At 44.9% G+C, this 15,316-nt stretch overlaps 1 protein-coding gene across 1 annotated transcript in view; it reads left to right on the top strand.

The window, feature by feature from the left end:
• KIAA1328 overlaps window positions 1-15,316 on the top strand; it is a 209,367-nt gene that overhangs the window by 126,284 nt on the left and 67,767 nt on the right. Inside the window, exon 8 of the mRNA XM_083354853.1 lies at window positions 1,220-1,309. Coding sequence (XP_083210979.1) covers window positions 1,220-1,309 — 90 coding nt within the window. The remainder of the gene's footprint in view (window positions 1-1,219; window positions 1,310-15,316) is intronic.

Here is a 15,316-nt window from a genome sequence, read left to right as displayed (position 1 = left end):
TCCCTCTCAGTGCTGGGAGGTAGCTAGGTAAGTAGAGGTAGAACATCAAACCACGCTGCGTCCTCTGTTGTGTTCGTTTTACACCACTCCCTCCACCAGTTTGAAGTTTGGATCCACATTCTGTGGAGGGGGGTGCGCAAGGACACTTAAATTTAGAGGCAGCACTTCCGTGTTGGCATCTAATTAGAACTCTGTTATTCTGATATTCTTGGATTCAGACGTATCTTCTCCTTCCAACCTCTTTGGAAAAAAAAAGAGGGAAAGAGACCCGGAGGAGGGCTGGATAGACTCCGAACGGATAGTTAGGACTGCAGAAAAAAAGCAAACAATCCCAGCCAGCCTGTCTTCCGTGACTGCACGAACCACAAAGAGAGGGCTGTGACAATATCTACGGACCCCCCCCCCACACACACACACATCCCGAAGGTGAACCTTTTCAATTTTTTCCCCTTAGGATGCCAATGTACTGTAGGGCATAGCGTGCCAAAACAAAGATAGTTCCCCCCGACACACACACACACACACACACACACACACACACACACACACACACACACACACTATGCCATCCCCTAATTCTCGCAGTGCTGCCTAATGTCTTAAGTGCATTTCCCCCCCACGTCGTGTGGCTGTCTTCGTTTTATCCTTCTCATCTGTTCCATGGCCTTCTCTTACTGGCCTCATTATTAATGATTATTAGTATTTATTTTTTATTTATTTATTTTATTTTAATTCCATTTATATCCCGCCCTTCTCCGAAGACTCAGGGCGGCTTACAAGCTTAGCAGTAGCCTTCATTCTATGTATATGCCTGCTTGTTAGGGCTTTCACACACACCCAAAGCGGCATTATTACAAAGTCAGCTTAATTGCCCCCAACAATCTGGGTCCTCATTTTACCTACCTGGGAAGGATGGAAGGCTGAGTCAACCTTGAGCCTGGTGGGACTCGAACCTGCACTAATTGCAGGCAGCTGGTGTTACTTAAGAGGCATTAGCCCGCTGCTCCACCAAGGCTCAGATGTTCTCGGATGTTATTCGGAAGTTCTGAGGATGATGATCGTTGCTGGGTTGTTTTGCCTGTACGCTTGAGAGCTTCTGCCCCAGAGACAAGTTCCTCGATGTCTAATCACCGTTGGCCAAACAAAATAGTCCCCTTCGGTTCTGTGACGGTGATGGGTCACCGTCTCTTCTTTTTTTTTTCTCCTCTTTTCCTTGCAGGTTTAAAGCCCGCGCTGCCAATTCAGACGACGTCCTCCTGGGCGAAACCCGGATGGACCCAGCCATGAACGGAATTTGTGATGGCGTCGGGTAAGGGCTCGGCTTTACGCACCGGTCGCCTGACATTTGTGTGCTAGAACGTTTTATGTTTTGTGCAAGGAGCGCTGCTTTTGTTCCTACCTGCATCCCTCCCCTCCTCCCTTCTCCTCTCCTGGCCTTGCCCCTCCCCTTCCTTTCTTTATCCTACCTTCTCCTCCTCCCCTCTCCTCTTCCTCTTCTCCTTCCCTCTGCCTTCTTCTCCTCTCCTCCCCCCTTCCCTCTCTTCTCTCCCTCTTCCCCTCTCCCCTTCTCTTCCCTCTGACTTCCCTTTCTCCTCCCCTCCCGTCCCTTCTCTATCCCTTCCCCTCCCCTCTCCCTCTCCCTTCTCTTCCCTTCCACCTTCTCCTCCCCTCTCCCCCTCCTCTCCTCTCCCCTTTTCTTCCTTCTACGTTCTTCTCCCCTCCCTCTCTCCCCTCCCTTTCTCTTCCTTCTACATTCTTCTCCCTCTCCCCCTCTCCTCTCCTCCTCCCCTCATCTCTCCCCTCCCCTTCTTTCTCCTATCTTCTCCTCTTTCTGTCCCTTCCCCTCTCCTCTTTCCCTTCTTTTTTCTCTCCTTCCCCTTCTTTCTACCTTCTGCTCTCCTCCCCTCTCTCCTCTCCCTCTTCCCCTCCCCTTCCCTTTCTCCTCCCCTCCCTTCTCTCCCCCTTCCCTTCCCTTCCCTTCCCCGCTCCCTCTCCCCTTCTACCTTCTCCTCCCCTCTACCCCTCCCTCTCCTCTCCCCTTCTCTTCTTTTTACATTCTTCTCCCCTCCCTCTCTTCCCTCCTCTTCCTTCTCCTCCCCTCCCTCTTCTCTCCCCCTCCCCTCTCTTCTCCCCTCCCTCTCCCCTCCCTTTCTCTTCCTTCTCCTACATGGTTCTCCCCTCTCCTCTGCCACTTCCCCTTCCTTCCTCTACCATCCATGGAACACTGGATCCCTTTATCGGGAATCCATGTTTCTAGCCTTCCCTACAGTCACAAAGGGGAGGAAATGTCATTCCTTCTTTTGGATTTCAAACAGGTGTCGTGCAAGCAGGAGGCCAAAATGAAAGTCTCTGTTCTTGGGGTTGGAGAAGCCTGGTTGGGTGTCCAGCACAGGTCGGGTCGGGGCTAAGGACCAGATTAGCGAAGTCATTTCGGACTGTTTATTATGCAAAATACACCTCGGATGCCTCTCGGCCCACTTGGTGCTCATGCAATTAACATGCGGCGAGCGCGTTTCCCTCTCTTAAGCTTCATCAAAAGCATCCAAGTCACGGTGCCAGATCCGTAGTGGCAGGTGTGGGAAACACTGAATTTCAGCCAGCCCAGTAAAATGAGTGTTCGTCAGTGGCCTTTAAAAAAATGAGAACTTTCCAGCCTTTTATTTATTTATTTATTTTATTTTATTTTATTTTATTTTATTTTATTTTATTTTATTTTATTTTATTTTATTTTATTTTATTTTATTTTATTTTATTATTTATTTTATTTTATTTTATTTTATTTTATTTTATTTTATTTTTTTTATTTTTTTTATTTTATTATTTTATTTTATTATTTTATTTTATTTATTTTATTTTATTTTATTTTATTTTATTTATTTTATTTTATTTTATTTTATTTTATTTTATTTTATTTTATTTTATTTTATTATTTTATTTTATTTTATTTTATTTTATTTTTTTATTTTATTTGTATACCGCCCTTCTCCCGAAGGACTCAGGGCGGTGAACAGGGCAGTAACATGTTGAAAGACAAAATACAAAAATTAAAAGAGATTAAACAAAATGCCCACAACTCTTACAATAAGTTAAAACATATTTAAAAAGTAGGTTAAAACACATTAATAAAACCCAGCCCCATCCCATCAGGCCAGGCCAGCTTGTTCGAAGAGGTAAGTCTTTAGATTGCGCCGGAAGGAGCGGAGGTCGGGCGCCATCCGGAGCTCGACCAGAAGATGGTTCCATAAATCCGGCGTGCCCACAGAGAAGGCCCTCCCCCTGGGGGCCACCAGCTGACATTCTTTGACCGGTGGCACCCTGAGGAGGCCCTCTCTGTGGGAGCGAACTGGGCGGAGGGAAGTTGACGCCGGCCGCAGGTGCTCCCTAAGGTATTCCGGACCCATGCCATGCCATGAGGTTGTCCACCTGAGAAAGCTGCTTTTGGGGTGAGCTTCCTTGGCGAAGTTTGGAGGGCCACGTCCCAAGTCTTGTCACCTGCTGCTTTCTCATCCTCTGGCGATGGAGTTGAGTTGCCCAGGCTGGACCACATTTTTCTGATCGTCGATCCCTAGCTAAGATGGCCAAATTGCAGGAGAGAAGCTTTTTTTTTTTTTTTGTGGCCTGAAGATTGACAGGACGTGGAACGTTTGGCAGGAAGCAAACCTGCCAAACCTTCAAAGAAATGCATGCCAAGAAAACAAAAAGTGCTTAGTCACATCAGTGATGTGAGGCTGGTCCTAGCAGCTTTAAAGGTGACTAATAATAATAATAATAATAATAATAATAATAATAATAATAATAATAATAATAATAATAATAATAATAATTTTATTTATATACAGCCCTTCTCCCGAAGGACTCAGGGCAGTGAACAGGGCAAGCATAAAAAATAGATACAAAAGTTAAAAAGAATTAAATATATGCCCACTAAAAACAGTAAATACAAATATTAAAATAACTATTAAAAAACCCCACCCATCCCCCATCAGGCCAGACCGGCTTGTTCAAATAAGAATGTCTTTAGATCGCGATGGAAGGAGCGAAGATCGGGCGCCATCCGGAGCTCAACTGGTAACCGATTCCATAGTAATAACCATAGTAATAACCATGGAGAGTAGGATCAGGAGTATAGGTAACAGAATAACAGAATTTGGAAGGGACCTTGGAGGTCTTCTAGTCCAACCCCCTGCTCAAGCAGGAGACCCTGTACCATTTCAGACAAAGAGACTGGCTGTCCAGTCTCTTCTTAAAAGCCTCCAGTGATGGAGCACCCACAATTTCTGGAGGCAGGTTGTTCCACTAATTAATTGTTCTCAGTGCCAGGAAATTTCTCCTTTAATTCTAGGTTGCTTCTCTCCTTGATCAGTTTCCATCCATTGTTTCTTGTCCTGCCTTCAAGCGCTTTGGAGAATACGTTGAACTCCTCTTCTTTGAAGGGAAGGCTACATTTAGAGTCACAGGGCTGGAATCATTACATTCCCACACACATTCTAGGCCCAACCCCTCCTTAATTCCATTGACTCTATCTAGAGCAGACATGTCAAACACAAGGCTCGGGGGCCGGATCCAGCCCGCGAAGTGGTTTCATGCGGCCCGCGAAGCCATCCTGGAAACAGTGAGGGAACGAACGGCCCCCGCTGCCTTGGCCCTGGCCCAGAGACCCTCCTCCTGCCAGAGACCCTCAGATCTGTCCCACTCCTGCCCAGGCCCCCATTGGCACCCTTGATGCGTATGATGTAGAGCTGGCCACGCCCACCAAGTAGGCCATATGCACTCTAGCCACGCCCACCCAGTAGGCCACGCCTACCCTAGCCATACCCACCCGGCAACTGCAATGCTGATGCGGCCCTCAATGAAATTGAGTTTGACACCCCTGATCTAGAGCCATTTTAGTGCTGACCATTAGTTGACTACATTTTTGTGTAGAGGCATGTGCAGAAAATCCGCTACATTAGAGCTTTAATCTGTCAGAATAGAATTAGAAGGGACCGTGGAGGTCTTCTAGTCCAACCACCTATTCAAGGCAGCAAAACCCTGTACCATACCACAGCCACGCTTCTCTGTGCATTAATGATTCACCTGTGGAGATGGTTACCATCATCAAATTCCTGGGTGTGCAGTTAACAAGTAGGCTGGCTTGGTCGCTCAGCAGCGAGACACTGGGGAAGCGGGCGCAGCAGCACCTGCATTTTCTGCATCGCGTGAGAAAAGCACATCTTCCTTCCCCTGTCCTGACCACTTTCTACAGAGAGACGATCGAGAGCATCCTGTCATACGGCATCACAGTCTGGTTTGGAAGCATCCCTGCTTCAGACAGGAAGGTGGTGCAGAGAGTGGTGAGGACGGCTGAAAAGATCATTGGCAGTTCCCTCCCTCCCATCCAGGACATAGCACAGAAGTGCTGCTTGAGCAGGGTCCGCAAGATTGTCTGGGACACTACACATCCTCTTCACGACCTGTTTTCCTTGTTACCTTCTGGGAGGAGGGGGCTCTATGGTATCCGAAGCAGAACATCCAGATTCAGTCACAGCTTTGTTCCGTACAGTATTAACCTTGTCAAATCTCAAGCTTCCTCCTCCTGTTATGTATTCGAGATGGACAGTGATTAATATTTACGTAAGGGTGTAGGTCTACACATGTGTTGTATATAGTATGTTTTAAATGTGTCTTATGTATGTGTCCGCTTTGAGAGCAAGCAACTAAATTTCATTTTTAATGTGTGCCATTGTGCCCATTTGAAACTTAACATTAAGAAAACCAAGATCATGGCATCTGGTCCTCTCAATTCCTCTCAAATAGATGGGGAAGAAATGGAGGTAGTGACAGATTTTATTTTCCTGGGCTCCAAGATCACCGCAGACGGGGACTGCAGCCAAGAAATTAAAAGACGCTCCTGGGGAGGAAAGCCGTGGCAAATGTAGACAGCAGACTAAAAAGCAGAGACATCACCCTGTCAACAAAAGTGCATACAGTCAAGGCCATGGCTTTCCCAGTTGCAATGTATGGCTGTGAAAGTTGGACCATAAGAAAGGCTGAGCACCAAAGAATTGAGGCCTTTGAACTATGGTGCTGGAGGAGACTTCTGTAAGTCCCTTGGACTGCAAGGCGATCAAACTGGTCAGTCCTAGAGGAGATCAACCCTGACTGCTCTTTAGAAGGCCAGATCCTGAAGTTGAAACTCAAATACTCTGGCCACCTAATGAGAAGGAAGGACTCACTGGAGAAGAGCCTCATGCTGGGAAAGGTTGAGGGCAAGAGAAGAAGGAGACGACAGAGAATGAGGTGGCTGGATGGAGTCACTGAAGCAGTAGGCGTGAGCTTAAATGGACTCCAGAAGATGGTAGAGGACAGGAAGGCCTGGAGGAACGTTGTCCATGGGGTCGCGATGGGTCGGACACGACTTCGCAGCTAACAACAACAACAGCAACATGGTGCCCATAGGAAAAAATGACAGTAAAGGTTATCTAATCTACAAACAAAAATCCAGACAAGAGATTGTCCAGCCTCTTCTTAAAAATCTCCCGTGATGGAGCACCCACAACATCTGAAGGCAAGCCATTCCACTGATTCAGTTGTTCTCACTTTCAGGAAATTCCTCCTTAGTTCTAGCTGCTCCAAAGTTTTGCAGTCCTGAGACTTGTTGGTGAGCAGGTGGTGTTCCACCTTGTCACTCTTAAGACACAAGATCTCCTTCTGGCAATCTCTTATGACCGCAGTCTTCAGCTTATTCTTAAACAAAGCTTGCGGAGAAGGCTTGGATTTGTATCTGTGTCGATAAGAACAAGGTCGGGCTCTAGATAGCCACGTTGCCTTTGGAATCGAGTTGCTTGTCATGAGTTGGATCTCAACGGTTCAGTGCCAAGATCTGCATATCTGATTTGGGATTAAAGACGGCTGGAGTCTGAAGCTGGTGCCCACATATTTATTCAGCGAGAGATTTTACCCTGAAGCACCGCCTGTCCTTTGAGTATCAGATTCTCCTTTGATAGCAGGTGGATTAAAAATGAATCATCGGATGAGGGGGCGATATAATATGTGCAGGATGAGTCTTTGAGATTCCTTCTGATGATGGTGAAAAAATGTCAGTCTTGGTAGCCTCTTTTCAGAGTTAACACATTTTGTTAAAAAGCACGTGCTTTTCTGCTCTGCCACTTCTGATCTCTGCTCCAAAATATCTGCCTTCCAAAATGTCTTCTGCTTTCTGCTCTAAAATATCTCTTATTTTCAAATATCTTCTCATTTCTACTCCAAAATATCTCTTATTTTCAAAATATCTTCTCATTTCTACTCCTAAATACCTTCAAAAATATCTTCTGATTTCTGCTCCAAAATATTTGATTTTCCAAAAATATCTTCTGATTTCTGCTCCAAAATATCTCTTATCTTCCAAAATATCTTCTCATTTCTGCTCCAAAATATCTTCCAAAAATGTCTTCTGATTTCTGCTCCAAAATATCGCTTATCTTCCAAAATATCTTCTGATTTCTGCTCCAAAATATTTTATCTTCCAAAAATGTCTTCTGATTTCTGCTCCAAAATATCGCTTATCTTCCAAAATATCTTCTCATTTCTGCTCCAAAATATTGCTTATCTTCCAAAGTATCTTCTGATTTATGCTCCAAAATATCTCTCATCTTCCAAAATATCTTCTCATTTCTGCTCCAAAATATCTTCCAAAAATGTCTTCTGATTTCTGCTCCAAAATATCGCTTATCTTCCAAAATATCTTCTGATTTCTGCTCCAAAATTTTTTATCTTCCAAAAATATCTTCTAATTTCTGCTCCAAAATGTCGCTTATCTTCCAAAATATCTTCTCATTTCTGCTCCAAAATATCTCTTTATCTCCCTTAACTGTTCTCTGCTGCAAATGCAGATCAGGCTTGCAAGAAATCCCTGGGGCTTCTCTAAATAAGAAAATGGAGGTAGTCCTCTACTTAACAGCAGTTCTTTTAGTGACTGTTCGAAGTTACAATTTGCAAGTGGGAAAAAAGTGACTTAGGACCGTTTTTCACACTTAGGACCGTTACAGCATCCCCACGTTCACGTGATCAAAATTTATGACGGTCGCGGTGTCCCAAGGTCACGTGATCCCCTCTTGTGACCTCCTGACCAGCAAAGTCAGTGGGGAAGCCGGATCCATTTAACAACTGTTTGACTAGCTCAACCCACTGCGTGGTTCATTTAGCCACTGTGGCAAGGAAGGTCGTAAAATGGGGCAAAATGAACAACTGTCTCACTTTGCAACAGAAATTTCGGGCTCAATTGTGGTCATAAGTCGAGGACTACCTGTGAAGCTTTAATTTTTTGAACTATGAGCAGCGAAAAGGGTTTTTCTCAGATTCTTCCCCTTATGACGGACAAAACTCTTGTTGATGCTGCCTTGAATGATGAGGTTTTCATCAATCAATCAGAATAGAGCTAGAAGGACCCTCAGAGGTCTTCTAGTCCAACATCCTACACCTCCAGTGATGGAGTACCCACAACTTCTGGAGGCAAGCTGTTCCACTGGTTAATTGTCCTCTCTCTTAGGAAGTTTCTCCTTAGTTCCAGGTTGCTTCTCTCCTTGATTAGTTTCCACCCATTGCTTCTTGTCCTGCCTTCTGGAAAGATAAGTTGACCAACTGGTCAATTTATTCATGTCCAACTGGTACAGAAAACATCATCTAGGAGGACCTGGGTTCTAATGCTACATCCTCTAAATCAAGCTGTGAGAACCCTAGTAAAAGACGAGATCCCTTTGAAAGAATCCTAGAATTTATTCTCGGATGTCTTCTTGTCTAACTTTCTACCTGGAGACATCATCCCATCTTGAAGACCTCCAACGAGGGAGCACCCCTAACTCCAGGAAGCAAGACGTTCCACTGATTCATCATTCCCACTGTCAGGAAATTTCTCCTTATTTCCAGGTTGGATCTCCCTCTGTGGAGCTTCCATCCATTGTTTCTTGAGAGGGGCCTTGGAGTCCTAGTGGACGATCACTTGACTATGAGCCAGGAGTTGCAGCAGCAACCAAAAAAGCAAATACAATCCTGGGTGGTATAAACAGAGGCATAGAATCAAGATCACACGAGGTATTAGTACCGCTTTATAAAGCCCTAGTAAGACCACGCCTGGAATACTGCAGCCAATTTTGGTCACCATATCACAAGAAAGATGTTGAGAGTTTGGAAAAAATTCAGAGAAGATGATCAAAGGCCTGGAAACTAAAACATGAAGAACGACTGTGGGACTTGGGTTTGGCTAGTCTAAAGAAAAGAAGAAATAGGGGAGACAGTATTCCAGTATCTTAGGGGCTGCTCAGGTTATTCACCAGAGGGCAGGACGAGAAACAATGGTTTAGACAGAAGCAACCTGGAATTAAGGAGAAATTTCCTGACAGTGAGGACAATCAACCAGTAGAATAGCTTGCCTCCAGAAATCGTGGTCGCTCCATCCCTGGAGATTTTTAAGAAGAGACTAGAATTCACCTGTCTGAGACGGTATAGGTTCTCCTGCTTGAGCAGGGGGCTGGACTAGAAGACCACCAAGGTCCCTTCCACCTCCTATTCTATTCTATTCTATTCTATTCTATTCTATTCTATTCTATTCTATTCTATTCTATTCTATTCTATTCTATTCTATTCTATTCTATTCTATTCTATTCTAATCTTGGGTGGTATTCAGAGCAAATTGAGGCCTTCTTCCCTCTGACAGCCCTTCAAGTACTGGAAGAGGCTATGAGGTCTCCCTGAGCTATACAAGTAGTGCTCAACTTACATCCACAACAGAGCCCCAAATTTCTATTCCTGTTAAGGGAATTTTGCTCCATTTTATGGTCTTCCTTGCCAAAGCTGTTAAGTGAATCCCTGCAGTTCCTTGGCTGGTAACACAGTTGTTAAGTGCATCTGTTTTCCCCATTGACTTTGCTGGTCAGAAGGTCGCAAAAGGGATTCACGTGACCACGGGACACTGCAGCTGTCATAAATAGGAGTCAGTTACCGAGCATCCGAATTTTGATGACACGACTGGGGATGATGATGATGATGATCGGGATGATGATGATTTTTATTATTATTTGGAAGGGACCTTGGAGGTCATCTAGTCCAACCCCCTGCTCAGGCAGGAAACCCTACACCATTTCAGACAAATGGCTGTCCAATCTCTTCTTAAAGACTTCCAGTTTGGAGCATTCACCACCTCTGGAGGCAGGTTGTTCCACTGGTTCATTTTTCTAACTGTCAGGAAGTTTCTCCTTAGTTCTAGGTTGCTTCTCTCCTTGATGAGTTTCCATCTGTGGCTTCTTGTCCTGCCTTCAGGCGCTTTGGAGAATAGCTTGACTCCCTCTTCTTTGGGGCAACCCCTGAGATACTGGAAGACTGCTATCATGTCACCCCCTCGTCCTTCTCTTCATTAAACTAGACATACTCAATTCCAGCAACCAATTCCTTATGTTTTATATAAAGTGGCTCACGAGTCACTTTTTCCCAGTGCTGTTGTAACTTCGAATGGTCACTAAACAAATTGTTGTAAGTCAAGGACCACCTGTATTTCTTTCCTAAAGAACAGAACAAAAAAAGGGGGGTGGGGGGTGGAGATTTTTGACTTTAAACAGCACTATCTATTCTGTCCGCAAAGCCTCAAGTTTCAGCCTCAGTCACCCACTCAAGTAAAACATCCCTTCCATATTCAAATGCACGAACGAGATTCGATTTCTCGTCTTCGCCTCCTCGGGTTTTACATTAGGGTTCAATAATTTAGGGCGCGTTCAACGGGGAACCTTTTGCAAAGCGGATGAAGGAATGCGGGAAAGAAGCTTTCTGACATTCTGCTGCCAGGCGTCACAACTGGCTGGCACCTGGACGAGGAGGGGATGCGTCAAGGCTGGAAAATGATTAGCTTAAGACCCCCCCCAGCTAATAACCCAGCGAAGGGGTGCAGGAGTAAACAGATCACCGCTTCTCTGATTTGGAGGGCAGCAAGGTGTGTGGGGGTTTGGGTTCGAGATTGTTCCAAAGTAGGGAGGAGCGAAATGGCTGCTTTATCTGTCATAACAGTCCTTCGGGAGAAGGGCGGGATATAAATCAAATAAATAAATAAATAAATAAATAAATAAATAAATAAATAAAATCTCTTTGGAAGAATAACGAGAGTTGGAAGGGACCTTGGAGGTCGTCTAGTTCAGGGCTTTTCAACCTTTTCACCCGTTGTGCCACTTTTAGGATATGGCAACATCCGAGTACCACCAATCGCCTAGCAAGGTGTCAAAAACGTGATGACCAAAAAAAAAAAGAGTGAAGCACAGGTAGTCCTCGACTTACAACAGTTCGCTTAGTGACTGTTCGAAGTTACAATGGCACTGAAAAAAGTGTCCCCCAAGCCACAGCCGAGCAAGACACCTGCCTGCCCGCCCGGCGGCGATCTTTCTCCTGTCCGAGGTTTTCATTGTTGTGAGCATTTCTGTTGAGGACTGGCAGCGTGGGTGGCGTGTGTTTGTGGGGGGTATTTGGTTTTCATTCCCCCCCCCCTTTGCTGGGTGGTTGCAGCAGGTTTTGGTCACTTCACATGACCCTGGGACACTGTGACTGTCATAAATATGAATCAGTTGCCAAGCATCTGAATGTAAGGCACAAGACCCTGGAGATGCTGCAACATTCCAGCTGATCGGCGCTTCTTCTGGGCTCAGCAGAAGCGCCAGGATCTGCACTGAGCTCCAGCTGGATCCTGGTGCTGATCCTGGCGCTTCCGCTGAGCCCTGACAGCCCTGCAGCTCCAGCCGTCTCTCACTCAGGATTGTGCGGTGCTGCCACCGGTTCAGCTCATTCCCCTCCCCTGCTACCACTTTTCTAGGATGGTCGCGTACCACCTGCCAGGTGCCAATGTACCACAGGTGGTACCCGTGACACTGGTTGAAAAGCCCTGGTCTAGTTCAACCCTCTGCTCAAGCAGGAAACCCTATACCAGGTGTAGGCAACCTTGGCTCTTTTATGACTTGTGGACTTCAATACCCAGAATTCCTGGTCCAGCCAGGCTGACCCAGGAATTCTAGGAGTTGAAGTCCACGAGTCATAAAAGAGCCAAGGTTGGCTACCCCTGTCCTCTACTATTTCAGACAAATGGCTGTCCTGTCTCTTCTTAAAAACCTCCAGTGATGGAGCACCCACAATATCTAGGGATGCTCCACTGATTAATTAACAGAATAACACCGTTGGAAGGGGCCTTAGAGGTCTTCTAGTCCAACCCCCTCCTCAGGCTGGAAACCGTCTACCATTTCAGAGAAATGGCTGTCCAGGTCTCTTCGTCAAAAGCTCCAGCGATGGAGCACCCACAACTTCTAGAGGAAAGTCGTTCCATTGATTAATTGTTCTCACTGTCAAGAAATTCCTCCTTAGTTCTGGGCTGGTTGTCTCCTGGATTAGTTTCCATCTGTTGCTTCTCCTGCCTTCAGGTGCTTTGGAGAATAGGTTGACCCCTTCTTCTTCGTGGCAGCCCCTCCAATATTGGAACAATGCTGTCATGTCATCCCTAGTCCTTCTTTTCATTAAACAAGACATACCCCCCCCCAATTCCAGCCACCATCCTTCATATGTTTTAGTCTCCAGTCACCTGATCATCTTTGTTGCTCTTCTCTGCACTTTTTCCAAAGTCTCAAGGCCACATGACCACGGAGACGTCCTCAGACAAGCGCTGGCTCTGCGGCTTTGAAACGGAGATGAGCACCGGCCCCTAGAGTTGGAAACGACTAGCACGCATGTGCAGGGGAACCTTTACCTTTATCTATATCTATATATCTATATCTGTATCTATCTATCTATCTATCTATCTATCTATCTATCTATCTATCTATCTATCATCTATCTATCTATCTTTGTAATGTGGTGACAAAGTCTTGGGTGAAGATGTAAAATAGATCAAACATTTTACACGTTCACATTTGACATGTAAAACCTGTAGATCTTACAGTTTTATTTGACATGTAAAATAAGGGCCTGGATCTGTTTCTCCTGGCCCAATTGCTCCCTGCAGCATGCCCATAATGTGGAAAGGCACTTCGAGGTACCCTCCATAGCTAAACCATCTTACCCGTTGTAGATCCTGAAAAGCTACTTTATCGCTCCGACGCAGATGGTCGGCTAAGTGCCGGAACATCCCACACCGCAGACGTTATTTTGCGAGATCAATATGCTTGGCACCTGCCTCTGTGCGTGCTCCCGACATCTGGGATGGCTGATCTTCCCCTTTTTTTTCTTCTTCTTCTCTCTCTCTATCTGCCACCCCTCTTCTGCCCTTGGATTTCAGCTGCATTTCTTGCATATGCATGCCTTGGGCCAGGAAATGTGGGAGGGAGAGGGGGGTTGTGTTATTTGAAGACGGGCCAAAGAACTGAATATCATCCAGGCAGATGCCAGGCTGATCGTAAAGCAGCTCCTCATTTCCACTTGGAAGATCTTGGCTGAGTCGGTAGCCTGGGATAAATCTGCTTTTTCCGAGGAGCTAACCGATGTTGCTTGAAATGCTCGTGCCCGTAGGTGGCAAAGGGGCTGGGGATCTCTGGAGCTTGCCCAACAACAAACCCTGTTGAACAGAAGAAGCAGAGGTCCTTGTTTTCTTGTAGAGGTTTCATTGCCAAAGCAAGTCAAGCAAGCGCCACTCTCTGCTACCACTGATGATGTTACCTAGTTGGATAATGAAATGTCTGCCAGAAATCTCTGCAGTGAAATCTCTGCAAGTACACAACCAAGAGCACCAAGGACCCCACAGTTCAACCCTGAATCTCAAAAAGTTTCTGCTGTCAGTAGAGTCGTTTCTATTCTGCAGGAATTATAGGTATCTTGTTCAAAGTTACATGGTACTGGAAAAAAAAAGTGACATGACCGTTTTTCATACTTACGACCATTGCACCCTTCCCACAGTCATGTGATCAAAATTTGGATGCTGGGCATCTGATTCATGTTTATGACGGTTGCAGCGACCTGAGGTCATGCGATGCCTTTTTCTGACCCTCCGATAAGCAAAGTCAACGGGGAAGCCAGATTCATATAACAACCGTGTTACTAACTTAACAGCTGCGGTGATTCACGTCACTTCACTGCTTCAAGGATGGTGATTAAAAAGGGGGCAAAATTCATTTAACAAATGTCTCCCTGAGCAACAGAAACTTTGGGCTCAAGTGCGGTCGTAAGTCAAGGACTGCCTGTATTGGATCTTCCTGCTTGATCAGGGGGTTGGACTAGGAGATCTCCAAGGTCCCTTCCAACTCTGTTCTTCTGTTATCTACGGTACTACAGGTTGATCTTCCCCAACATGCTTTCCTTTAGGCCCAACTTTCCTTGGACCCATTTGAACCAAGCTGGAGGGCAGGGGTCTCCAAACCTGGCAACTGTAGGACTTCTAGACTTCAATTCCCAGAATTCTTCAGCCAGCATGAGCCCACGTGCATTAAAATGCAGTGGCTCCAACTTTGGCAACTTAAAAAACCCGGACTTCAACTCCCAGAATTGCCAAGCCAGCTCTTGTACTTTTACTGTCTTAACTTTCTGTGGACTTCCAACTCCCAGAATTCCCCAGCCGGCATAGGTACAGGGGAATTATGGGAGTTGAAGTCCACGGGTCTTAAAAGTTGCCAAGGGGAAAGAAAGAATAGCAGGAGTGGCCTTGAATTACATCCTAATGGGACCTTTGCTTCAACACTGTAAAATTTCCATAAAATTTCCTTTAGCACTCATCTCTGTTTCTGCCCCCTCCCCCTGTTAAATCAGGAGGAGCAGGATGCTACATACAGCTTTCACTTTCAAGCACAAACCTTATATATATATATATATATATATATATATATATATATATATATATATATATATATATATATATATATATATATACATATATATATACATATATATATATATATATATATATATATATATATATATATATATATATATATATATATATATATATATATATATATATATATATATATATATATATGTGTGTGGAACCAATTTTGCCATCATTATTTCCTTGGCAGCTATTTTGATTTGGGGTTTATCGAGAATATGCCATCTTGCTTAAGTGTCATTTGCCCCCCCCCCTTGGCCCCCTCCCTCCCGGTTGATCTTTTTAGTTAGCGGGAAATGTCAAACTCAAAATTTCACCGCAATTTTCTTGCCTTCGGATGCGGATTGTTAGGTTGATCCTTCCAGGAGAGGGAAATGTCGGATCCTTCAGAATATTTCTTTATGGTGCCCCAGTTCTGATTGTTAACTGAGAAGGGGACACATGTTGGTGACAAGGAAATTTTATTTTATTTTTATTTTATTTTATTATTTTTATTTTATTTTA

Source organism: Vipera ursinii, assembly GCF_947247035.1.
Source record: "Vipera ursinii genome assembly, chromosome: 2".
In the NCBI taxonomy this organism is placed as follows: domain Eukaryota; kingdom Metazoa; phylum Chordata; class Lepidosauria; order Squamata; family Viperidae; genus Vipera; species Vipera ursinii.
This window is presented reverse-complemented; position numbering and strand designations above follow the sequence as displayed.